This window comes from Oncorhynchus mykiss, chromosome 2, assembly GCF_013265735.2.
Source record: "Oncorhynchus mykiss isolate Arlee chromosome 2, USDA_OmykA_1.1, whole genome shotgun sequence".
In the NCBI taxonomy this organism is placed as follows: domain Eukaryota; kingdom Metazoa; phylum Chordata; class Actinopteri; order Salmoniformes; family Salmonidae; genus Oncorhynchus; species Oncorhynchus mykiss.
The window spans coordinates 10,042,093-10,068,010 of NC_048566.1; the positions used below are offsets into that span (position 1 = coordinate 10,042,093).

The 25,918-nt window shown below is 45.7% G+C and overlaps 1 protein-coding gene across 1 annotated transcript in view; it reads left to right on the forward strand.

The window, feature by feature from the left end:
• The window catches only part of LOC110520763 (carboxypeptidase Q-like), a 38,658-nt gene that overhangs the window by 5,829 nt on the left and 6,911 nt on the right, over positions 1–25,918 (forward strand). Inside the window, exons 5-6 of the mRNA XM_036937502.1 lie at positions 20,096–20,207; positions 23,119–23,210. Coding sequence (XP_036793397.1) covers positions 20,096–20,207; positions 23,119–23,210 — 204 coding nt within the window. The remainder of the gene's footprint in view (positions 1–20,095; positions 20,208–23,118; positions 23,211–25,918) is intronic.

The following is a 25,918-nucleotide window of genomic DNA, read 5'->3' on the forward strand; positions in this document are numbered from 1 at the left end:
CCCTCAACACTTCTATAGCAGATCCAGTCCTCTGAGACTATTCTGTAGTCACTAGCATCCCTCAACACTTCTATAGCAGATCCAGTCCTCTGAGACTATTCTGTAGTCACTAGCATCCCTCAACACTTCTATAGCAGATCCAGTCCTCTGAGACTATTCTGTAGTCACTAGCATCCCTCAACACTTCTATAGCAGATCCAGTCCTCTGAGACTATTCTGTAGTCACTAGCATCCCTCAACACTTCTATAGCAGATCCAGTCCTCTGAGACTATTCTGTTCTGAGACCTTCGGTAGTGCCATGCCCTGTCAGTAATGCTTCTCTTTGGTGCTCTCTCTGATTTAAAGGGGTTGGGTTTAATGCCGAAGACACATTTCAGTTGAAGGCATTCAGTTGTACAACTGACTAGGTTTCCCCCTTTCCTCTGTTTTAACTGGGTCCCAGATTTCGTAAGGAGGAAGGAACGTGGCTGTAGCTCTCTCTGCTGACGTAAGAGACTCCTACTTGTCTTTAGTCTGCCTTTTCTGGGTTGTCATCTCTACAGAGGAAAAACACAACTGGGATCCCTAGGAAACACTGACACTATGGAACGTCATTCTGTGTCATAAACCTCACTTCCTATTATTCTGAACTTTGACTAGGCCAAAAGAACACTTGGCTACATGGGGGAAACGGTATTGTCTCTGTTCTCCTCTCTATTACAGGGCTTGTGCTGATGAGTCATTCAGTTCTGAAGAAGATATCACCTCGGTATGGAAGGTGACTCATTTAGTGACCGCAAAAACAGCTTTTATTTTTCTCTGGAAAGTCCCTATGCCAAGCATTCCAGTACCAGGTTAATTGATTGAAACATTGTGACATTAATCTTAGTATGAGTCACAGTGGCAGTACACTGAGTGTGAGTGTTTTTTTACTGTCTTTAGCTGCTGTGTGTCAGATGTCAATGATGCGTTAGCACAGCAGTGTGAGTGACTGGCTGTGTCCTGTCCTGACTCCGAGTCATCCAGTCATGAGGCAGGGAGGAGCACTCCAATCATGTGCTACTTGGTAATTGATGTCATCAAAAAGAGATTCTAAAGAAGAGACCGTTCTGTTCTCTTAAAACAATTCAGAGTTCTGACCTACATTGCCTAATAAGTAAGTAGCCTTGCATGAGCCTTGGCTTTTGAGTAACGGCTCATAGGAGCAGGAGCCTATCTCCTGTTTCTGTAGTGAGGCAGCTTTATGTACCAGTACACTTCCTGGACAGGACACTAGTCTATCTCCTGTTTCTGTAGTGAGGCAGCTTGATGTACCAGAACACTTCCTGGACAGGACACTAGTCTAGCTCCTGTTTCTGTAGTGAGGCAGCTTGATGTACCAGTACACTTCCTGGACAGGACACTAGTCTATCTCCTGTTTCTGTAGTGAGGCAGCTTGATGTACCAGAACACTTCCTGGACAGGACACTAGTCTAGCTCCTGTTTCTGTAGTGAGGCAGCTTGATGTACCAGTACACTTCCTGGACAGGACACTTGTCTAGTGCAGGGCCGGACCACCAATCTATCTCCTTAATGCTGAGTGCCAAGCAGAGATGCATTGGGTCCCAGTCTTTGATATGACTCGGTGGGGGATGGAACTCCCAATCTTCTAATCTCAGGGTGGACACTCTAACCACTGAGTGGGTAAAAAGAGGTCTTAACATTGACTTCTCAAGTCATCTTATGTACAGTGCCTTGCGAAAGTATTCGGCCCCCTTGAACTTTGCGACCTTTTGCCACATTTCAGGCTTCAAACATAAAGATATAAAACTGTATTTTTTTGTGAAGAATCAGCTAATTTTGCACGCCCAATTTTTCAGTTTTTGATTTGTTAAAAAAGTTTGAAATATCCAATAAATGTCGTTCCACTTCATGATTGTGTCCCACTTGTTGTTGATTCTTCACAAAAAAATACAGTTTTACATCTTTATGTTTGAAGCCTGAAATGTGGCAAAAGGTCGCAAAGTTCAAGGGGGCCGAATACTTTCGCAAGGCACTGTAGTTTACATGGAAGCTTAGATGAGTGTTGTCGAGGTGGAGCCCTCAAAAGGTCTTATGTAGTTTACATGGAAGCTTAGATGAGTGTTGTCGAGGTGGAGCCCTCAAAAGGTCTTATGTAGTTTACATGGAAGCTTAGATGAGCGTTGTCGAGGTGGAGCCCTCAAAAGGTCTTATGTAGTTTACATGGAAGCTTAGATGAGTGTTGTCGAGGTGGAGCCCTCAAAAGGTCTTATGTAGCGTCTCCTCTCCCGATGAAGAGGAATATAAACTGTCTATGGTAGGGAGGGAGAGACACTGTCCTCCAACATATATTTGCTTTGGTTTGGGAGAACGTTCCCATTCTGTCCTGTAGTGTAAGTTGCATAACCTGTGTGAACTTAGCTGTTGACTGTGATTTGGTCTGTTCCATCATCAACAGTCTGTTTGATAGTTCCCTATATGGATATAACCTAGAATATGCAGGAAGGGCTAGTACAGATCTTGGGCTCCAATGATATTGCAGTGGAGGACTTTATTATGGAGACATATGTAAGGGAATTGTAGGCTTTGACTTTATTCCAGGAAAATCTGAGGCCTGTATAACATAACTTTTACCCATGCCTAATGCATGTGCAGACCCTCACGCACTTCAACCACACTTGTCTGGTCCACTTGACTTATTTGAGCCCACATGTCAGTAAAATGTGTTACTGAGGTAGCTAGTCTACATGGGTCTTTACAAGGTTAAAGAAGGATTCAGTCTGACTTTTCACTGTGTCACACAGCCAGGCCAGGTGCTGATAGTGATGGTGAGGACTGAGGATGTTCCTTCCCTCATTGTTCCACTACTCACGTCCCACAGACGTGTGATGTGACAGACGGACGCCTTCCTTCGTCTGCTGTAATTACAGAGGGCAGAAGGACGTTCTCCTCCTCCGCAGTCTCTACCGACTCCACTGCCATGTTTAATCTGGCAGAGTTATCAGCTCTAGCTAGCTAAACCCAGAGCAGAGCCAGAAGCCCTGTGGATATACCTTCCTTGGCTCGAGGGGAGAGCTAGGCAGTCGGCTGCAGGCACGACTCGTCTACAAGTGTCAGGCTATCACAGATAAGTTTCAGGTATACCCTGAGGAGATGGCTACTGAATCCCCATACTCGCCATTCATCTCCTTCTGCCAGAAGCACTTTGCAGAAGGACAAGTAAAGGCCAATGACAGTTTAAAGCAATCAAATTGTAACTCATAAGATACGTTCACCTTACTGAGTCTTATCAGTAATAGAAGTACGTGACTTAACTTTTGTTCCTTCAGTTTGACTTTTCTCAGACAGGCTGTTGTTTTTGTTTTTTGAGCTAGTTATCTGTTGTCCATTTTCTCTGGAGTCTTTGAAGCAAGGGTTTCTGGGTCAGAGGAGTGGCTGTGCTGTAATGATGCCCATTACAATGCCACACACAGACTACACTAAAGCCTCTCCCTCCTCCCTCCTTTTTCCTGCTTCCAGGCTCTCCCTTCCAGACCCAGACCCCCCCCCCCCCCCCCGGTTCCTCAAATCTGTTCAGGTAGTAACTCCCTATTCCATACAAATGTCTCCCCGCTGAACACTGCTCTGATCGCAGCCCTGCTCTCTCTCTCAACCCTACACACCAAGAACCCTGTATTCTCTTTAGTGGTTGATGCTAAATGGGACTGAGCTTAACTCCCCTCCTATAGACACTCAAGGGCAGTCAGATTCTGCGTTATATCCAATGCTTTAGAGATGCTTTTAAATTTCTAACAAATAAAGCAAATGTGGCCGTGTCAGCGGGATTTCACAGAGAGAAAGTTTAAAAGCAGAGGGAAAAGCCAGAGCTAAAACAATAACTAAATGGAGAGATTCTGTCAGACTGCAAAGCTCCATTCTGTTTAAAAATAAAAACAATGTATGTGTTTTTTTAAGGCTGTCTTATAAAATCATTTTTTCCCCCGTTTTGGTTATTGTGGTCAATTTAGTTGAGGTTACGTCTAAGCATAATAGGTCACAGAATGAGCTTGGTCCTTTGTTCTGAAGACCTGCCACGTCTGTGCTTAGGTTCAGTGACCACTCCTGCACTTGGTCTGCTCCTAGTTGGCTCCTCGCCCCACAGACACACGCCATCCATAATGTGAATAGCTCCCCTTTGCTAAAATGTTTTATGCAGTGTTGCTAACTGTAGGCTATAAACATGCCTCATTCATATGTCCTGATGTGGAGGCTACAGTGCTGTATGCAGGGTATGGCTGGGACTAGAAGTTGTTGTCCTCTCTATTCCCACTTTATGTAACCTTTTTGGATTCAGGAAGTAAACTTGAATAACAATTAAATATGTGAAAAACTGCATTTATTTTCAATGACTTCTCAATAAACTGAGGAGTAGAAGCTATTTCCATTTTTTTTCTCAATTTTTGAATTTTAAATTAAAATCACTTTCTGAATTTTCAATTGATCCCAGCCCTGCTATTCACTTGCTTAGTCATTTGTCTTCTGACAAAATGGCCTTCAGAATGGTCTGTGTTGTGATGTCATCTGTCACTCAGGCGTTTCACAGACTCTTTTGTCCCAGTAGAACAAATCGATCCTCGACTGCTCTCTCCTCAGAGGCAGCAGTAGTTTGACTGGCACCACATTCAGACTACAGTACAATTACCAGGATATGTCAAGGCAATTATCTTCTCACTGACAGCTAAATTAAAGCTTTACATTTAGACATTTAGCTGTTCTCTTTGCTGAGAATATATCATTATTCCATATACATGTTGGCCTAATGTAATTACGTAACAAGACATATCATGCATAGGCTATATTTTATTAAATCTAGATCCACTTTCCCTATATGGCCCAAAGTGCTACATTAACAGAATACCAGGTATTATTTGTCACGTAATGATTTTTTTTCTCTAAAAGAAGTAGTTGGCTGTGGCACACTGTATGGGACCTGTAGTAGAGATAATAGTAGGGAGGGTACCGCCGTTTGTTGGCTAGGCTACATAGAAATGGAATCACTAGAAAGGGAAGAGGTTCTATGTCCATTCTAATGATTCCATTTCTTTGGTAGGCTACTGTCCTCTGGGACTCGCCCTGTCATAACCTGTCATTAACTCCACTGTGTTGAACAGCCTCTGCCCTGTCATAACCCCTCATTAACTCCACTGTGTTGAACAGCCTCTGCCCTGTCATAAACCCTTGTTAACTCCACTGTGTTGAATAGCCTCTGCCCTGTCATAACCTGTCATTAAGTCCACTGTGTTGAACAGCTGCCATAACCCCTCGTTAACTCCACTGTTTTGAATAGCCTCTGTCCTGTCATAAACCCTCATTAACTCCACTGTGTTGAACAGCCTCTGTCCTGTCATAACCTGTCATTAACTCCACTGTGTTGAATAGCCTCTGCCCTGTCCATAACCCCTCATTAACTCCACTGTGTTGAACAGCTGTCATAACCACTCGTTAACTCCACTGTGTTGAACAGCTGTCATAACCACTCGTTAACTCCACTGTGTCGAACAGCCTCTGCCCTGTCATAACCCCTCGTTAACTCCACTGTGTTGAACAGCTGCCATAACCCCTCGTTAACTCCACTGTGTTGAACAGCCTCTGCCTATTAATAATAGCCTTGATAGCTTACTAGAAACGGCTAAATATTAGCACAACTAGTGATAATCGAGAGGCCACTTGTCTTTCAGAAAGGACAGACCATGCCTCCTTGGAGGGTGTTTATGGATTCTAGGGACTTGTCCCAAAAGGTCAAACCCTGCCCATCTGACACTATTCATTGCATGCTCCATCAAATCCTCAAAGTATTTGAAAAAGCACATTTTTCTATTTTGACCCTGGGGGTGCTTTCTACCTGCCTGTTGTATCCCTCCTCTCCTAGACATCCTAGTAACTGTAGATCTGTCCCTCGCTGCTGCCATCCGGGGTTTGTTCTGTTCTTGAGAGTGAGTCTCCCTCCTTAATGGCCTCATAATCCCTATGTAGTGCAATACATACAGAAATGGGGTGTAATTTGGGCCGGAGCCTGCGTGTCCCAGCCACACAGAGCAGAGGTACGCCACTCGCTCATCTTGATCAATGAGCCGCAGAGAGGGGTGTTTTCAATGAGCCGCAGAGAGGGGTGTTTTCAGTGAGCCGCAGAGAGGGGTGTTTTCAGTGAGCCGCAGAGAGGGGTGGTTTCAGTGAGCCGCAGAGAGGGGTGGTTTCAGTGAGCCGCAGAGAGGGGTGGTTTCAGTGAGCCGCAGAGAGGGGTGGTTTCAGTGAGCCGCAGAGAGGGGTGGTTTCAGTGAGCCGCAGAGAGGGGTGGTTTCCCACTGTGCATACTGCCATTTTATTTCTCCATCTTCATGGCTGCTGAGCCCAGACGCAGTAAAGCCCCTCAGCATCACCATCCTCTCTTGTCCTTCAAGCCTATTTAGGTGCATCATGTGTTGGACGACTGGGTCTTGAACCGAGGCCCGGTTCTCTGGTTTTAAACATTGATGTCTTTCTTACAGTAGAAAGTGGTTGTAAACCCCATGGGTGGGTTTAGCTGAGGTTGTAAACCCCATGGGTGGGTTTAGCTGAGGTTGTAAACCCCATGGGTGGGTTTAGCTGAGGTTGTAAACCCAATGGGTGGGTTTAGCTGAGGGTGTAAACCCAATGGGTGGGTTTAGCTGAGGGTGTAAACCCCATGGGTGGGTTTAGCTGAGGGTGTAAACCCCATGGGTGGGTTTAGCTGAGGTTGTAAACCCAATGGGTGGGTTTATCTGAGGGTGTAAACCCCATGGGTGGGTTTAGCTGAGGGTGTAAACCCCATGGGTGGGTTTAGCTGAGGGTGTAAACCCCATGGGTGGGTTTAGCTGAGGGTGTAAACCCCATGGGTGGGTTTAGCTGAGGTTGTTGCTGGCTGCTGATTTATGAGTCAGAGCCAGCTGGGGGAAACCATAGTTTATACTCTTCTCTCTCTGCATATCATCAGTCACGTGATGGTTAAATTCCTGCATGAACCTATACAACTAGCAGTTCAGAGGAGGAATGGACTTAGATGGATGTAGAATGTGTATAAGTGTCTATAGGGTATGCCAAAACATTCAAGAGTTGCTCAAAGTTGACCTATATTGCAGACCCCACCATACCATGAGACCTCTGTGTCTTCATCATTGGTAAAGATAAACGGTTGAGATTTAAAAGCTTTACAAACAAGGTTGTCAAACTATTTTGTCCACGTTGGTTTGAGTGAGAAAGACACTGAGGAGAACCAATCAGTAGAAAAGCACACCCCCTTCATTTGTCAACGCATCGTGCCGACAACATCAACATAGCCTTTCCAGACTGAAGACAGGAGGACCTGGAGTTTGGTGTCAGCCGCACTAAGAATGACCCTCTGGATTTGCCTGGAAACGTTGGTGTTGGCCAAGTTATATACCAGCTAGCTATGTGCTTTAGCTGACATGGGTCTCTCTCCTGAGATAAGCAAATATTCACTGTGTCGGCCTAGTCAGGTCCATGGAATGTGTTTTGCGTAACTCCAGGGAACATATTTTTTTATGAGCAAACATAACCTTGGGGCTGGGTCTGTGTCACAAATGGCACCCTATTCCCTTTTCTAGTGCACTACTTTTGTCCAGGACCAATGGGGATCTGGTCAAAAGTAGTGCACTATTTGGTGTATAGAGTGCTATTTGGGATTCAGCCTGGCAATTTCCTGAATGGGGTCAAGAAGAGCCTCTTCAATTATCAGTCAGCCTATTGGCTACCATTCTCTGTAGACAATGACACAGTGGTCACATCTATCAACTGTTGCTGTAAAAAAGTGATAAAAGCAAGTGCTGCCTGTTTCCTTGTGGTATGATGAATTGGTGTATAAATTCCTTGTCAAGGCATTTGGAGGTTCATAATAAATAGTAATATGTGCTAGACTCTTGGACTGAGCTGTGATTTAGATTCCTCTAGTATCGGACCGAATGCCTTTTTCAGAGCCAGTCGGTTTTCACTTAGTAATGGCACTGAATCATCCAGAAAACCATACAAGGGTGATGTACAGCACCTACATAACTTTAGAAACATGGTTCTGGGCAGAAAAGACATGTACTGTAGATTAAGTATGAGATATGCGCCTTGTATGCAAATGAGTATCTTTAGATTTTTATTTTTATTTTTTATGTCTTGCCTAATGTTTCCTCAGCTCCAACACTGAAGACCGGTGTGTTAAATTCACACCCCAAAACATCGACCTACAAAGAGTAGCAGCTGTGATGTGTTGAGTAGCCCACTACAGAAAGCCTAGCTCAGCATCCTCGACTCTGCTTTAAAATGGCACGTTTTATTATGACATCTCAATATTGTGAATTAAAGCAGTGCAATCACAAGGTTATACAGGACCAGAGCCATACACATTACTGTGAAAACAACTGCTGCACTTATCTGTGGAGAAGTCACTCAGCATATTCACAGGAAATGAAACTGGTGGGATTGTTGACCTCATTTCCTGAATCATTTTGTCTCGAGGTCCAGGATCTGGTTTCAGACACAGATGACTAACATCAAAATGTCTCTTTATGGTTCCCTTCAGCTCAATTTCTTCTTGTGCCAATAATGCAGTCAGAGCTTGAATAAATAGGCCTCTGACCACTTAGTTGAGGAGCCACGAGTCATGACACATCAAGGCTGTAATAGAACTTCTACATGATCATGGATTGCATGTAGAGCTTCTCTTTAGTCCCAGTGCTTTACATTGTAGTGTGCAATTTCCATCCAACACTGCTGTAAAGTTGGGTACCACGTGGTATGAATGTGGGGAAATGGAAAAGCATTTGTTGTAGAATAAAAATGGAGCCCATGATGTGTGTCTCCATGATGTCTCTCCATTGTCTCCATGATGTGTCTCTCCATGATGTCTCTCCATTGTCTCCATGATGTGTCTCTCCATTGTCTCCATGATGTGTCTCTCCATTGTCTCCATGATGTGTCTCTCCATGATGTCTCTCCATTGTCTCCATGATGTGTCTCTCCATTGTCTCCATGATGTGCCCTGCCTGTGTGTGTTGGGCTGTCACCCATCAGCAGGCTGCAGATGCCCAACGTCAAACCGACACACTGTGCAGCTGCATCACTACTGTGGGGGGGAAATCGTATTCACTGGCTGTCAGTTCCTGGGGGCCACAACAAATAAAATGCTTACCAAACATAATGTAAATCACATTGCTACAAATAGATAAGGATGGAGATGGAAACCTAGATCTAACCTCAGTATTTTATTTCAGAGCCTAAAGCTAATATTGGAAAGAGAATGCATCTGTAATGAATTGTAGTAATTTGTTCAAGGTCTGTCAACTTTTAGTCTCCGTGTTTTCTTATTAAAAAATTGTATTATCAGAGGGCAAGAGAAGGAGACTGTGAAATCTCCTGTTTTACTGTGTAGATACTATCTATTTTAACCTATTTATTTAACCTGAAACATTCTTATCTAGCTCTGTTTGTAGTTGTTTATTTAACCTTAAACATTATTCTCTGTTTGTAGTTGTCACACACTCTCCACATGCGCTACTGTTTCTTATCTATCCCGATTGCCTAGTCACTTTTACCCCTGCCTACATGTACATATTACCTGTACTACGTGGTACCCCTGCACATTGACTCAGTACTGGTACTATTTGTATACAGCCTCCTTATAGTTATTTATTGCATTACTGTTTTCTATTTTTATTCGCACATCTTTTTACCTCTGCATTTTGGGGAAAAGCTTGTAAGTAAGCATTTGATGGCGGATCTACACCTGTTGTATCCGGAGCATGTCACAAATACACATGTATTTGATTTGGCCAGAAGGGCAGGGTGTGATGTGATTTATTGATTTTTGGAAGCGTGGAATGTTGTACAGTGCTGTAGTTCCATGTGGTGTACAATACATACTGCTAGTTTATAATTGGCGAAACTCCTGCTCTGTTCCAGGAAATGACAGGGCTTATCATAAGTGAGCCTGTGTCTCTGTCTGGGGGAGTATTTATGTACCCTTCCAGTCACATGACATGCCAACGTCTTGTCAATAGACCAGTATAGTTGCAAACAATATTAGAAAGCAATCGTTCTCTAGAGTTACCAACATTAAAGAGGCCTCTATGGAACTTTTTCCTTTTATCTTATTGGACAAAGGGAAACTCCTGTCAACATCATGACCTAAAAGCATAGCGTTTGCAACTGGAAACTACATTTCCATAGTGCCTCTTTAACCAAGCTGTGTTCAACTTTGAAATAGTTTTGGTTGCAGCAGCAGTCCTCAAGCACTGTAATGACTTGGCTTGCAGGTCTGTTTTACACTAAACAACTAATAGAAGCTAATTTATGGCTCAACTGAGATGATCAGGCCATGTTGTTGTGCTGAACAAGAGGTGGGCTGTCTGTCCAAATCATTTGAATCTATTAGGAATAGTTAGGCTAATAGCCCTCACTGCTCGTACTACCTGAACCATGCACCATCTGGAGTACTGGATGTTGAACCATGGCAGAGACGTTCTAGTAGTGATTAAAACCCCTGCCTTCTTCTCATTAGTGCTATTGAAGTATTAAACTGGAAGTGAAGTACTAGTGTGACCCCATAATGTACTTCACAGGCTCAACTCCCACTCACGTATTCCTTGTGAACCTCTGGTTTGTTCTCATCAAAGCATTGCGAAATGTGTTACAGAAAGTCAGAGTCCTTTAGGTGCCTTTTGGCAAACTCCAAGCGGGCTGTCGTACCTTTTACTGGAGTGGCTTCCGTCTGACCACTCTACCATAAAGGCCTGATTGGTGAAGTGCTGTAGAGATTGTTCCAGAAGGACAACCATCTCCACAGAGGAACTCTAGAGCTCTGTCAGAGGGACCATTGGGTTCTTGGTCACCTCACTGACCAAGGCCATTCTCCCCCTTATTGCTCAGTTTTGGCCGGGTGGCCAGCCCTAGCAAGAGTCTTGGTGGTTCCAAACTTCTTCCATTTAATAATGATGGAGGCCACTGTGTTCTTGGGGACCATCAATGCTGCAGAAATGTTTTGGTACCCTTCCCCAGATCTGTGCCTCGACACAATCCTGTCTCGACGCTCTAGGGACAATTCCTTCGACCTCATAGCTTGGTTTTTGCTCTGACATGCACTGTCAACTGTAGAACCGTATATAGACAGGTTTGTGTGTTTTTTCCAAATAATGTCCAATCAATTGAATTTACCACAGGTGGACAAGTTGTGGAAACATATCAAGGATGATCAATGGAAACAGGATGCACACATTTCAAAAACAATTTTTTTGCGTTATCATTATGGGGTGTTGTGTGTAAATTAATGAAGACATTTTTTTATTTAATCCACTTTAGAATAAGGCTGTAATGTAACGAAATGTGGAAAAAGTTTTGGGGTTTGAATACTTTCCGAATGCACTGTAGCTATGAAGCGTAACATACCTAAAGTAGATTGTGTGAGAAAGGTCCTGTGAAGGGCGAGAACAATTTAACAAGGTGTATGTGAATCCCATTATTTTCACTGCTAACCCCATCAGACACCTCTACTCTGACTGCAACTGTTGGCGGGCTCTGCCTGCCAAAAAATACCCTAAAATACCCTAAAGGACCACACACACAACGCACCGAATGATGATCTGTCATTCATCTGCTGTTCGGCGCGGTGTGTTTTAGGGACCTCCCGCTGGATGTCTGCTGTTCAGCGCGGTGTGTTTTAGGGACCACCCGCTGGATGTCTGCTGTTCGGCGCGGTGTGTTTTAGGGACCACCCGCTGCTGTCTGTCTGCTGTTCGGCGCGGTGTGTTTTAGGGACCACCCGCTGGATGTCTGTCTGCTGTTCGGTGTGGTGTGTTTTAGGGACCACCTGCTGGATGTCTGCTGTTCGGCGCGGTGTGTTTTAGGGACCACCCGCTGGATGTCTGTCTGCTGTTCGGTGTGGTGTGTTTTAGGGACCACCCGCTGGATGTCTGCTGTTCGGCGCGGTGTGTTTTAGGGACCACCCGCTGCTGTCTGTCTGCTGTTCGGCGCGGTGTGTTTTAGGGACCACCCGCTGGATGTCTGTCTGCTGTTCGGCGCGGTGTGTTTTAGGGACCACCCGCTGGATGTCTGTCTGCTGTTCGGTGTGGTGTGGTTTAGGGACCACCCGCTGCTGTCTGTCTGCTGTTCGGCGCGGTGTGTTTTAGGGACCACCTGCTGGATGTCTGCTGTTCGGCGCAGTGTGTTTTAGGGACCACCCGCTGCTGTCTGTCTGCTGTTCGGCGCGGTGTGTTTTAGGGACCACCCGCTGGATGTCTGTCTGCTGTTCGGCGCGGTGTGTTTTAGGGACCACCCGCTGGATGTCTGCTGTTCGGCGCAGTGTGTTTTAGGGACCACCCGCTGCTGGATGTCTGCTGTTCGGCGCGGTGTGTTTTAGGGACCACCCGCTGGATGTCTGCTGTTCGGCGCGGTGTGTTTTAGGGACCACCCGCTGCTGGATGTCTGCTTTTCGGCGCAGTGTGTTTTAGGGACCACCCGCTGGATGTCTGTCTGCTGTTCGGTGTGGTGTGTTTTAGGGACCACCCGCTGCTGTCTGCTGTTTGGTGCGGTGTGTTTTAGGGACCACCTGCTGGATGTCTGCTGTTCGGCGCGGTGTGTTTTAGGGACCACCTGCTGGATGTCTGCTGTTCGGCGCGGGGTGTTTTAGGGACCACCTGCTGGATGTCTGCTGTTCGGCGCGGTGTGTTTTAGGGACCACCCGCTGGATGTCTGCTGTTTGGTGCAGTGTGTTTTAGGGACCACCCCTGCTGGATGTCTGCTGTTCGGCGCGGTGTGTTTTAGGGACCACCCGCTGGATGTCTGCTGTTTGGCGCGGTGTGTTTTAGGGACCACCTGCTGGATGTCTGCTGTTCGGCGCGGTGTGTTTTAGGGACCACCTGCTGTCTGTCTGCTGTTCGGCGCGGTGTGTTTTAGGGACCACCTGCTGGATGTCTGCTGTCTGGCACTGTGTGTTTTAGGGACCACCTGCTGCTGTCTGTCTGCTGTTCGGCGTGGTGTGTTTTAGGGACCACCCCTGCTGGATGTCTGCTGTTCGGCGCAGTGTGTTTTAGGGACCACCTGCTGCTGGATGTCTGCTGTTCGGCGCGGTGTGTTTTAGGGACCACCTGCTGGATGTCTGTCTGCTGTTCGGCGCAGTGTGTTTTAGGGACCACCCGCTGCTGGATGTCTGCTGTTCGGCGCGGTGTGTTTTAGGGACCACCCGCTGGATGTCTGCTGTTCGGCGCGGTGTGTTTTAGGGACCACCCGCTGCTGGATGTCTGCTTTTCGGCGCAGTGTGTTTTAGGGACCACCCGCTGCTGTCTGCTGTTTGGTGCGGTGTGTTTTAGGGACCACCTGCTGGATGTCTGCTGTTCGGCGCGGTGTGTTTTAGGGACCACCTGCTGGATGTCTGCTGTTCGGCGCGGTGTGTTTTAGGGACCACCTGCTGGATGTCTGCTGTTCGGCGCGGTGTGTTTTAGGGACCACCCGCTGGATGTCTGCTGTTTGGTGCAGTGTGTTTTAGGGACCACCCCTGCTGGATGTCTGCTGTTCGGCGCGGTGTGTTTTAGGGACCACCCGCTGGATGTCTGCTGTTTGGCGCGGTGTGTTTTAGGGACCTCCTGCTGGATGTCTGCTGTTCGGCGCGGTGTGTTTTAGGGACCACCTGCTGCTGTCTGTCTGCTGTTCGGCGTGGTGTGTTTTAGGGACCACCCCTGCTGGATGTCTGCTGTTCGGCGCGGTGTGTTTTAGGGACCACCTGCTGGATGTCTGTCTGCTGTTCGGTGCAGTGTGTTTTAGGGACCACCTGCTGCTGGATGTCTGCTGTTCGGCGTGGTGTGTTTTAGGGACCACCCCTGCTGGATGTCTGACTGCTGACATTTTCGTGCAATTCTACATGTAGTATTGGATTGCAAATTATGGCCAGCATTCTGTTCAGAGCTGCTAAGTACTCTGGGTTGGCAAATGTTAGCGGTTTATCCGAGCCTTAAGGTGATGCTCTTCTGCTACAAATGTCATATAGTCTACTGTTGTCTTGCTTACTCCTATATAGTTCATAAAGCCAGATTCCCAGACTCATTGTATAGATTAGATATCAAGTTACCTGATATTGGCAAATGAGTCTGTGATAAAAGTTGCCTGAAGAGTGACATCATGTTTAAGTTTAATTTTGCTTAGTTTCTCTGCTTGGTATCCTGAATATGTTTTCATCAAAATCATCTCTGCTCCAACAAACCTTAAAGAACATCGGAGTTCCCACAGTGCTCAGGATCAAGTAACCTTTGTTCTCTGTTGCCACAGCAACTATACCTTAGTCTGTTCCTGAATAATACAGAATAAACAGAAGAAGAAACTGGTCACAGGATTCTTATTTTCTTAGATGTAGTTAACCAAGGCTAATTCCCGGACATTGGAACATATGTTGCGCACAAGGAGGTGATTTACTCTGTCATTTATCAAAACCTTTTCTTTCTCCTCCCTCTTTTCTGGCACTCATTTATTTTCTCATCTGAAATGTAGAAATACTGATTGGGTGTTTTCAATGCCAGTAGTAGCAATAGCGGCAGTAGTAGCAATAGCGGCAGTAGTAGCAATAGCGGCAGTAGTAGCAATAGCGGCAGTAGTAGCAATAGCGGCAGTAGTAGCAGTAGTAGTAGTAGTAGCAATGGCAGTAGTAGTGGCAGTAGCAGCAGTATAGTAGTGGCAGTAGCAGCAGTATAGTAGTGGCAGTAGCAGCAGTATAGTAGTGGTAGTAGCACCTGTGTAGTAGTGGCAGTATAGTAGTGGTAGTAGCAGCAGTATAGTAGTGGTAGTAGCAGCAGTATAGTAATGGCAGTAGCGGTAGCAGAAGCAGTATAGTAGTGGCAGTAGCAGCAGTATAGTAGTGGTAGTAGCAGCAGTATAGTAGTGGTAGTAGCAGCAGTATAGTAGTGGTAGTAGCAGCAGTATAGTAGTGGTAGTAGCAGCAGTATAGTAGTGGCAGTAGCAGCAGTATAGTAGTGGTAGTAGCAGCAGTATAGTAGTGGTAGTAGCAGCAGTATAGTAGTGGTAGTAGCAGCAGTATAGTAGTGGTAGTAGCGGTAGTAGCAGTAGCAGCAGTATAGTAGTGGTAGTAGCAGCAGTATTGTAGTGGCAGTAGCTGCAGTATAGTAGTGGTAGTAGCAGCAGTATAGTAGTGGTAGTATCAGCAGTATAGTAGTGGTAGTAGCAGCAGTATAGTAGTGGTAGTATCAGCAGTATTGTAGTGGCAGTAGCAGCAGTATAGTAGTGGTAGTAGCAACAGTATAGTAGTGGCAGTAGCAGCAGTGTAGTAGTGGCAGTAGCAGCAGTATTGTAGTGGCAGTAGCTGCAGTATAGTAGTGGTAGTAGCAGCAGTATAGTAGTGGTAGTATCAGCAGTATTGTAGTGGCAGTAGCAGCAGTATAGTAGTGGTAGTAGCAACAGTATAGTAGTGGCAGTAGCAGCAGTGTAGTAGTGGCAGAAGCAGCAGTGTAGTAGTGGCAGTAGCAGCAGTATAGTAGTGGTAGTAGCAGCAGTATAGTAGTGGCAGTATCAGCAGTATAGTAGTGGTAGTAGCAGCAGTATAGTAGTGGTAGTAGCAGCAGTATAGTAGTGGTAGTAGCAGCAGTATAGTAGTGGTAGTAGCAGCAGTATAGTAGTGGCAGTATCAGCAGTATAGTAGTGGTAGTAGCAGCAGTATAGTAGTGGTAGTAGCAGCAGTATAGTAGTGGTAGTAGCAGCAGTATAGTAGTGGTAGTAGCAGCAGTATAGTAGTGGTAGTATCAGCAGTATAGTAGTGGTAGTAGCAGCAGTATAGTAGTGGCAGTAGCAACAGTATAGTAGTGGCAGTAGCAGCAGTGTAGTAGTGGCAGAAGCAGCAGTATAGTAGTGGCAGTATCAGCAGTGTGGTAGTAGCAGCAGTATAGTAGTGGTAGTAGCAGCAGTATAGTAGTGGCAGTAGCAGCAGTATAGTAGTGGTAGTAGCAACAGTATAGTAGTGGCAGTAGCAGCAGTGTAGTAGTGGCAGAAGCAGCAGTGTAGTAGTGGCAGTAGCAGCAGTATAGTAGTGGCAGTATCAGCAGTATAGTAGTGGCAGTAGCAGCAGTATAGTAGTGGCAGTATCAGCAGTATAGTAGTGGCAGTAGCAGCAGTATAGTAGTGGCAGTAGCAGCAGTATAGTAGTGGCAGTAGCAGCAGTGTAGTAGTGGCAGTATCAGCAGTATAGTAGTGGTAGTAGCAGCAGTATAGTAGTGGCAGTATCAGCAGTATAGTAGTGGTAGTAGCAGCAGTATAGTAGTGGCAGTAGCAGCAGTATAGTAGTGGTAGTAGCAGCTGTGTAGTAACAGCAGTGTAGTAGCAGCAGTATAGTAGTGGTAGTAGCAGCAGTATAGTAGTGGCAGTAGCGGTAGTAGCAGCAGTGTAGTAGCAGCAGTATAGTAGTGGTTGTAGAAGCAGTATAGTAGTGGTTGTAGCAGAAGTATAGTATATAGTAGTGGTAGCAGTATAGTAGTGGTAGTAGTAGTAGCAGCAGTATAGTAGTGGCAGTAGCGGCAGCAGAAGCAGTATAGTAGTGGTAGCAGCAGTGTAGTAGTGGTAGTAGCAGCAGTATAGTAGTGGCAGTAGTGGTAGCAGCAGCAGCAGCAGTATAGTAGTGGTAGCAGCAGTGTAGTAGTGGCAGTAGTAGCTGCAGTATAGTAGTGATAGTTGCAGCAGTATAGTAGTAGTAGTAGCAGCAGTATAGTAGTGGTAGTAGCAGCAGTATAGTAGTAGCAGCAGCAGCAGTGTAGTAGCGATAGTAGTGGTAGTAGCAGCAGTGTAGTTGTAGTAGTAGCAGCAGTGTGGTAGTAGCAGCAGTATAGTAGCGGTAGTAGTAGCAGCAGTATAGTAGTGGTAGCAGCAGTGTAGTAGTGGTAGTAGTAGCAGCAGTATAGTAGTGGCAGTAGCGGTGGTAGTAGCAGCAGTATAGTAGTGGTAGCAGCAGCAGTATAGTAGTGGTAGTAGCAGCAGTATAGTAGCGGCAGTACAGTAGTGGTAGTAGTAGCAGTGTAGTAGTGGTAGTAGCAGCAGTGTAGTAGTGGTAGTAGCAGCAGTGTAGTAGTGGTAGTAGCAGCAGTGTAGTAGTGGTAGTAGCAGCAGTATAGTAGCGATAGTAGTGGTAGTAGCAGCAGTGTGGTAGTAGCAGCAGTATAGTAGCGGCAGTATAGTAGTGGTAGTAGCAGCACTGTGGTAGTAGCAGCAGTATAGTAGCGGCAGTACAGTAGTGGTAGTAGCAGCAGTGTAGTAGTGGCAGTAGCAGCAGTGTAGTAGTGGTAGTAGCAGCAGTGTAGTAGTGGTAGTAGCAGCAGTATAGTAGCGGCAGTACAGTAGTGGTAGTAGTAGCAGCAGTATAGTAGTGGTAGTAGCAGCAGTGTAGTAGTGGCAGTAGCAGCAGTGTAGTAGTGGTAGTAGCAGCAGTGTAGTAGCGATAGTAGTGGTAGTAGCAGCAGTGTAGTTGTAGTAGTAGCAGCAGTGTGGTAGTAGCAGCAGTATAGTAGCGATAGTAGTGGTAGTAGCAGCAGTGTAGTTGTAGTAGTAGCAGCAGTGTTGTAGTAGTAATAGTAGTGGCAGTATAGTAGTGGTAGTAGAAGCAGTGTAGTAGCAGCAGTGTCGTAATAGTAGTGGCGGTAGTAGCAGCCGTATAGTAGCAGTAGTAGTGGTAGCAGCAGTGTTGTAGTAGTAAGAGAAGTGGCAGTAGTAGTAGCAGCAGTATAGTAGTGGTGGCAGCAGTAGTAGTAGTACTAGTAGCAGCAGTAATAGTAGCAGCAGGATGTGAGGGCAATAGTGTGTAGTTCATCATATCTCACAAATGGAGAAGACGATGGGGTAGATATGATTTATCGTAGATATATTTTAGGCAGTTCACTGGGGAAATTCATCAGCTTAGATTTCAAGGCTCTTCTCTTTTTCAATTTGTATGAAAACTATTTTCTAAGGAGAAAGTGTGTTCCATTTTGATTTAGCCTACACTTTAAACCTTGGTGTGTGAAGGTCCTGATACATCAGCTTCCATGATTGGTCTGAAGGGTTTTCTGACGGCATGCTTCCGTTGGCATGGTAACCAAGCCAACTTTGAGGTATTGGTAAAAACGAATAAATGTACTTCAGGGAAAAGATATTAGGCCTATGCATTTGATTTCAGGCTCTAGTTTTGGGAGTTAATTTTTGGGAAAAACCACCAGTGCAAAGTGGTAAAGGTTATTAATGTTGAAGAGGATCATATTTACTCATCATCATCGAGGGGTTTGGGACTCATTCTGCCAGTCCTAGTTTACTCATCATCATCGAGGGGTTTGGGACTCATTCTGCCAGTCCTAGTTTACTCATCATCATCGAGGGGTTTGGGGCTCATTCTGCCAGTCCTAGTTTACTCATCATCATCGAGGGGTTTGGGACTCATTCTGCCAGTCCTAGTTTACTCATCATCATCGAGGGGTTTGGGACTCATTCTGCCAGTCCTAGTTTACTCATCATCATCGAGGGGTTTGGGACTCATTCTGCCAGTCCTAGTTTACTCATCATCATCGAGGGGTTTGGGACTCACACTGTCAGGCAAGTTTCTTTTGATTGGTATTTAACTCATTCAACTATTTAGTGGCGTAACGATGGGAGCTGTTGAATCATGTCCTATTGGAGGTCAGTCTGGTTATTTTTTAGCCACGATCGGTGAGTCTACAGTATATTCCCACCAAAATCCATACCAATGACTTTGCATACTCCTGTATTGTCTCTTGGACAAGAGACTGGTTGAAGACTTGAAGTCCTCTTCATGGAAGAAGGGGATATTTTTAACACATGGCACACACTGAGTGATGGGGGGTAGTTCAGCATCTACACAAAGGCTCCTCACCCCCTTCGGCCCCCCTCCTCCCTCTCTGTATGGCACACTCCCATGTCTACCGACGACAGCCAACATCTGGAAAAGTTTGTTCTCAAACTTATTTTTCCTTCTGACCATTGTGAAGTGAATACATTTTTTTCATCAGACTTTTTTTGTTTCTTTCTGTTTATGTTGTGAACACCTTTGATGTTCTCCTTAGACATTTGACTACATTTCGCTACACCCGCAATAACGTCTGCTAAATGTATATGTGACCAATAACATTTGATTTGATATCCCATAAAGCTCTGGGGAAATGGAGTGCACTAGATACTGTAGGGAATAGGGTATCATTTGGGATGCAGACTGAGTAGGATGCTGACTGTTGACCCCTATGCAGCTACACTACATTGTAGTCCCAGGCAGCCACAGGTGACATATTTCATTCTTTAGCTTGGAATGTCCGGTTCACCATTCTTCCTTTGAAACCAAACCTGTGGCCTATAATGCCTGTACTGCTCTCCAGTATGTAAGGTATTACAGAGCCCAGGTCTGCTAGCCCTCATTCAGGTGGAGCTACGGTGTGTTTTGTTTTAACACCTTTGGCATCCTCCTGACGTTTTATCATTAGTAGGATCCTGCTGGTTGTTGACCCCTCGGTGGCTATTGGCTACAGACATTGTTGTCCAAGAGAACCAAGGGTGAAACCTGGACTTTCCGGTTCACTATTCTTGCTTTGAAACCAAACTTCTGTCTGACCTACGCTATAATGATTTGTAATGATCATCCATGTAACTTAGTAGTGATCTCAGGTAGGGCTGGGAATTGCCAGGGACCTCACGATACGATATTATCATCATACTTAGGTGCCAATACGATATATGTTGCGTATCTATATGTATTGCGATTCGATACTGTGATTTTATTGTGATTCGATGTTCCAGACATATTGCTCACCATACTGTATGTCTGCTGCAGAGAGACCAGAGAGAGCCATGAGAAAACAAGTTTTGATCAGTCATGAAAATAAAATATCTGAAAACAAATTGCCTCCCTAGTTTAAAAAGAAGATGGAGAACAAGCTATGAAGGAAAAATGAGCTTTTGGTGCAGTTACTGCCAATTAGAGCAAAAATAATATTGTCGATACGATATAGCATAAAAAATAATATGCCGATATGTAACTATCGATTTTGTATCCCCCCCCCCATCACTAATCCTAGGTATGCTGTCTGTCCCCCCCTTCAGGTGGTGCTGCTCAGTGGTCATCTGGACAGCTGGGATGTGGGCCAGGGGGCCATGGATGATGGTGGTGGAGCGCTCATCTCCTGGGAGGCCTTGTCTCTGCTTAAAGACCTGGGTAAGAACCTGGGAGGCCTTGTCTCTGCTTAAAGACCTGGGTAAGAACCTGGGAGTCCCTGTCTCTGCTTAAAGACCTGGGTCAGAACTAGAAACTGCGAGGCCCTTTCTCTGCTTAAAGACCTGGGTCAAAACCTGGGAGTCCCTGTCTCTGCTTAAAGACCTGGGTCAGAACTAGAAACTGGGAGACCCTGTCTCTGCTTAAAGACCTGGGTCAGAACCAGAACTTGGGAGGCCCTGTCTCTGCTTCAAGACCTGGGTCAGAACCAGAACTTGGGAGGCCCTGTCTCTGCTTAGGACTAGGTCAGAACCTGGGAGGCCCTGTCTCTGCTTCAAGACCTGGGTCAGAACCTGGGAGGCCCTGTCTCTGCTTAAAGACCTGGGTCAGAACCAGAACCTGGGAGGCCCTGTCTCTGCGTAAAGACCTGGGTCAGAACCTGGGAGTCCCTGTCTCTGCTTAAAGACCTGGATAAGAACCTGGGAGGCCCTGTCTGCTTAAAGACCTGGGTAAGAACCTGGGAGGCCCTGTCTCTGCTTAAAGACCTGGGTCAGAACCTGGGAGGACCTGTCTCTGCTTAAAGACCTGGGTCAGAACCTGGGAGGCCCTGTCTCTGCTTAAAGACCTGGGTCAGAACCTGGGAGGCCCTTTCTCTGCTTAAATACCTGGGTAAGAACCTGGGAGTCCCTGTCTCTGCTTAAAGACCTGGGTCAGAACATAGGAGGCTCTGTCTCTGCTTAAAGACCTGGGTCAGAACTTGGGAGGCCCTGTCTCTGCTTAGGACTAGGTCAGAACCTGGGAGTCCCTGTCTCTGTCTAAAGATCTGGGTCAGAACCTGGGAGTCTCTGCTTAAAGACCTGGGTAAGAACCAGAACCTGGGAGGTCCTACTGTTCCCTACTTATACTGAACTACGTTTGACCAGGGCCCCTAGTCAAAAGCAGTCCACTATTTTTATTTATTTCACCTTTATTTAACCAGGTATGCAAGTTGAGAACACATTTTCATTTACAATTGCGACCTGGCATTTGTATAGGAAACAGGGTGCCATTTAGGATCTAGACTATGTATCTGGAACATAATCCACTATCTCTGAAGCTCTTATTGACATGAGCCTCAAAAAAAGATTTGTGTTTTGTATCGAGTCTATTGGCATCTTTTGAAGCTGTTTTGTGATCAGGGGCCTTATATCAGGGGCCAAGCGTTTTAGAGTAGGAGTGCTGATTTACGATCAATCAGTTTAGCCTTTTACATCACTATGAATAAGATAACATGGACAGGAGAGACCTGGTCCTAGATCAGCACTCTTGGTGACGTACACGTCGCCAGACCCACTGGCTCCAGGTCATCTACAAGTCCATGCTAGGTAAAGCTCCGCCTTATCTCAGTTCACTGGTCACGATGGCAACACCCACCCGTAGCACGCGCTCCAGCAGGTGTATCTCACTGATCATCCCTAAAGCCACACCTAATTTGGCCGCCTTTCGTTCCAGTTCTCTGCTGCCTGTGACTGGAACGAATTGCAAAAATCGCTGAAGTTGGAGACTTTTATCTCCCTCACCAACTTCAAACATCTGCTATCTGAGCAGCTAACCGATCGCTGCAGCTGTACATAGTCTATCGGTAAATAGCCCACCCAATTTTACCTACCTCATCCCCATACTGTTTATATTTATTAACTTTTCTGCTCTTTTGCACACCAATATCTCTACCTGTACATGACCATCTGATCATTTATTTATCACTTCAGTGTTAATCTGCAAAATTGTAATTATTCGCCTACCTCCTCATGCCTTTTGCACACATTGTATATAGACTTTTTTTCCTACTGTGTTATTGACTTGTTAATTGTTTACTCCATGTTTAACTCTGTGTTGTCTGTTCACACTGCTATGCTTTATATTGGCCAGGTCGCAGTTGCAAATGAGAACTTGTTCTCAACTAGCCTACCTGGTGAAATGAAAAAAATGAAAAACTTAAATGCATTTAAACTGCTGTTTGCTGACTCATATAGCAATTAGCATGGCTTACTTCATTCTTTTTCTGGTCATTGTTCACTTAATAAAGTATGACTTTTTCCACATGAAGTGTAATTAGACACGTAAAGTAGACCACCGAGCTGTTTGTGCTCTCTGACTGAAAGCCTTAACGTTGACTTGAGAGAATCTTTCCTTTTCCCACTAATGTTGCAATGGAAAGAATGTCATTCCCATTGAATATGTGAAGCCATTTTAATGTCTGGACAATAATAACCAGTCGCTGCTTTATTGTTCATTCTTGCGGCTGGATGGATACATAGTAAAGTACTTGGCTGGAATATGCTCTGCTTTGCCCACTATTAAAGAAGAGGACCTATCATCAATGAAACTTTTAGTCAAGATGAAGCCACGGAACAATAATTGGTCCCTTGGGCTTTGTTCAGCTACGTCCCAAATGGCACCCTATTCCCTATATAGTGCAGTACTGTTCACCAGGGCCCAACAGTAGTGCACTACATAGAGAATAGGTTGCCATTTGGGACGCAACCCTAGACATGGCACTGATGTCAGATGAGGGTGTAGGCTACAGAGTTATATTAGAGAACCTCTATGGGAAGGGAGTGGCCTGCTGTCCTTTGTAGCCCACATAAAGTAGTAGCCTCGGGGGGGGGGGTCACTTCTAGAATAACACACAGGCTGAAACCCAAATCAGATAAGTTGTCTCTGGAAGTCCTCTCTATGAATGGGGCTCATCATTGCAGTGAATGTAGGAAATATTGACTAGGGTCTGGTGAATAGGAATGTTCTGCTGAATATGTGGAATATTAAACAGCCCAAGGGTTGGTGAGGAAAAGGGAATCCATTTGTCGTAAAGCTCTTTCTGTATTGCTGCTTTGTTGAAATGGTTGTGGCCCATGAATTGTGATTGCGTGTCCAGGTCTGCGTCCCAGAAGAACCCTCCGGACAGTGCTGTGGTCTGCAGAGGAGCAGGGAGGGGTTGGAGCGCAACAGTACTTCCAGCTTCACAAGGTGCCTTTCTACCCTGGTGCATCTTGTTGGCTTTTTACTGTCCATTTAACTTGTACACTCTCACCATTATCGTCCTGTCATACAGTACATCCTATAGCCCTCAAACTCAACTCTGGACCTGGAAGTCAGTTCCACTGCTTTGCTTCATTGTTCCCCTCTAATCAGGGACTGATTTAGACCTGGGACTCCAGGTGGGTGATTCCCTTCTAATCAGGGACTGATTTAGACCTGGGACTCCAGGTGGGTGATTCCCCTCTAATCAGGGACTGATTTAGACCTGGGACTCCAGGTGGGTGATTCCCCTCTAATCAGGGACTGATTTAGACCTGGGACTCCAGGTGGGTGATTCCCCTCTAATCAGGGACTGATTTAGACCTGCAAATGAGCAAGCTGCGGACCTCGTAGGGTCAGAGTTGACTAGAAATGTCCTATAAGCTCCTTTTTTGGCTAGATTTAAGACTTCTGTTCTCTCCGCTTTAGATTCTTACACACACACACATAGTGGTCCACTGGGTAGAGGATGTCATACAAACCATTGAAACAGCACAACTATTATGTGGTCGTTCTTACATTTTGAATCGTTGACCCCAGTCTCCTTCAGATTGTGTGCGTACCGGTAATAGTGTTTTATTATCAATAGCTGATGGCTTTTCATCTACATCAGCTTGTTCTTTGCCAGTCAACATGTGGTAGGAACTGGCTTCATTCGGAGCGGTACACAGAAATGTAAACTGTTGTCAGATCTACTGTAGGAGAGCCACTGCACAGATTGTTTAAGTCAGAATGGAGCCGAGACCACACTGTAACTGAATACCAGCATTCTGGGAGCGTGGTGGTTTTTGTGCATTCTAATGTGAACGGAATCAGAATGGCCAGAGGTTAGATGGGAACAGAGGGTTCACATCCTGACTCTGACCAGAGACCCACCTTCTCCCTGGCCTGCACGGGTTCCAACTACATACTATGGATTTCCTCAGATTTCTCCGAAAAGCTTCAGTATACAACACTAAATGTCCACTACACTACATCAGTGGTATTCAATCTTTTTCAGCAGGGACCCCATTTTTTTCCACCAGAATTTCTGGGGACCCCTTTTTTTCGCTCTAATTTCTCGTGACCCCACCCCAAAAATATGACCAAACTTAAAAAATTGGTACGTTTCGATTCTTACATCAACAAATTTAAATTCAATTCATTACACTTTCATCTCTTATCAAAATGAAAAGAAACCAATAAATACATTTACTCAATAACATTTTGTTTTCCTAATTATCTTTCTCCAAAATGTTTGTATATTGTCTCCTAAATGTTTGTTTCCGCGCCCACGACTTTGAATACCACTGTCTTAGATCCAGTCCAGCTACCCCTGCATTCAGACGTTTGCAGCAAACGTTCCCGTCATGTTTATCAAAGAGGAATCTGCATTGACCATCATGGAGTTGATGTTTCTATTCCACTTTGTGGGACATTCTATGCTCTCTCCCTTTCAGAAGCGTAGTTGTCCGCTAGTGTCTGAATGGGGGGTGATGGTCCAGTCTTTTCCCCCTACTTCTCTCACATCCTGGTAAAGCTTTTTAGCTCAAACGCTGGCCAACTATATCAACAGCCAGGAGAGATGAATGTACAAATTTATTTCTCTGTGTGGTGTGCGTTCTGGCACAAAATGGTTGTCATGCATCACCCAACAGTGCTACAGTGCTTTATGGTTGAAGAGGGGAGTTTCCCAACTTACTATATACACTGCTCAAAAAAATAAAGGGAACACTTAAACAACACAATGTAACTCCAAGTCAATCACACTTCTGTGAAATCAAACTGTCCACTTAGGAAGCAACACTGATTGACAATACATTTCACATGCTCTTGTGCAAATGGAATTGACAACAGGTGGAAATTATAGGCAATTAGCAAGACACAGACCACTTCTCAGTTCCTATGCTTCCTGGCTGATGTTTTGGTCACTTTTGAATGCTGGCGGTGCTTTCACTCTAGTGGTAGCATGAGACGGAGTCTACAACCCACACAAGTGGCTCAGGTAGTGCAGCTCATCCAGGATGGAACATCAATGCGAGCTGTGGCAAGAAGGTTTGCTGTGTCTGTCAGCGTAGTGTCTAGAGCATGGAGGCACTACCAGGAGACAGGCCAGTACATCAGGAGATGTGGAGGAGGCCGTAGGAGGCCAACAACCCAGCAGCTGGACCGCTACCTCCGCCTTTGTGCAAGGAGGAGCAGGAGGAGCACTGCCAGAGCCCTGCAAAATGACCTCCAGTAGGCCACAAATGTGCATGTGTCTGCTCAAACGGTCAGAACCATGAGGGTGGTATGAGGGCCCGACGTCCACAGGTGGGGGTTGTGCTTACAGCCCAACACCGTGCAGGACGTCTGGCATTTGCCAGGGAACACCAGATTGGCAAATTCGCCACTGGCGCCCTGTGCTCTTCACAGATGAAAGCAGGTTCACACTGAGCACATGTGACAGAGTCTGGAGACGCCGTGGAGAAAGTTCTGCTGCCTGCAACATCCTCCAGCATGACCGGTTTGGCGGTGGGTCAGTCGTGGTGTGGGGTGGCATTTCATTGGGGGGCCGCACAGCCCTCCATGTGCTCGCCAGATGTAGCCTGACTGCCATTAGGTACCGAGATGAGATCCTCAGACCCCTTGTGAGACCATATGCAGGTGCGGTTGGCCCTGGGTTCCTCCTACTGCAA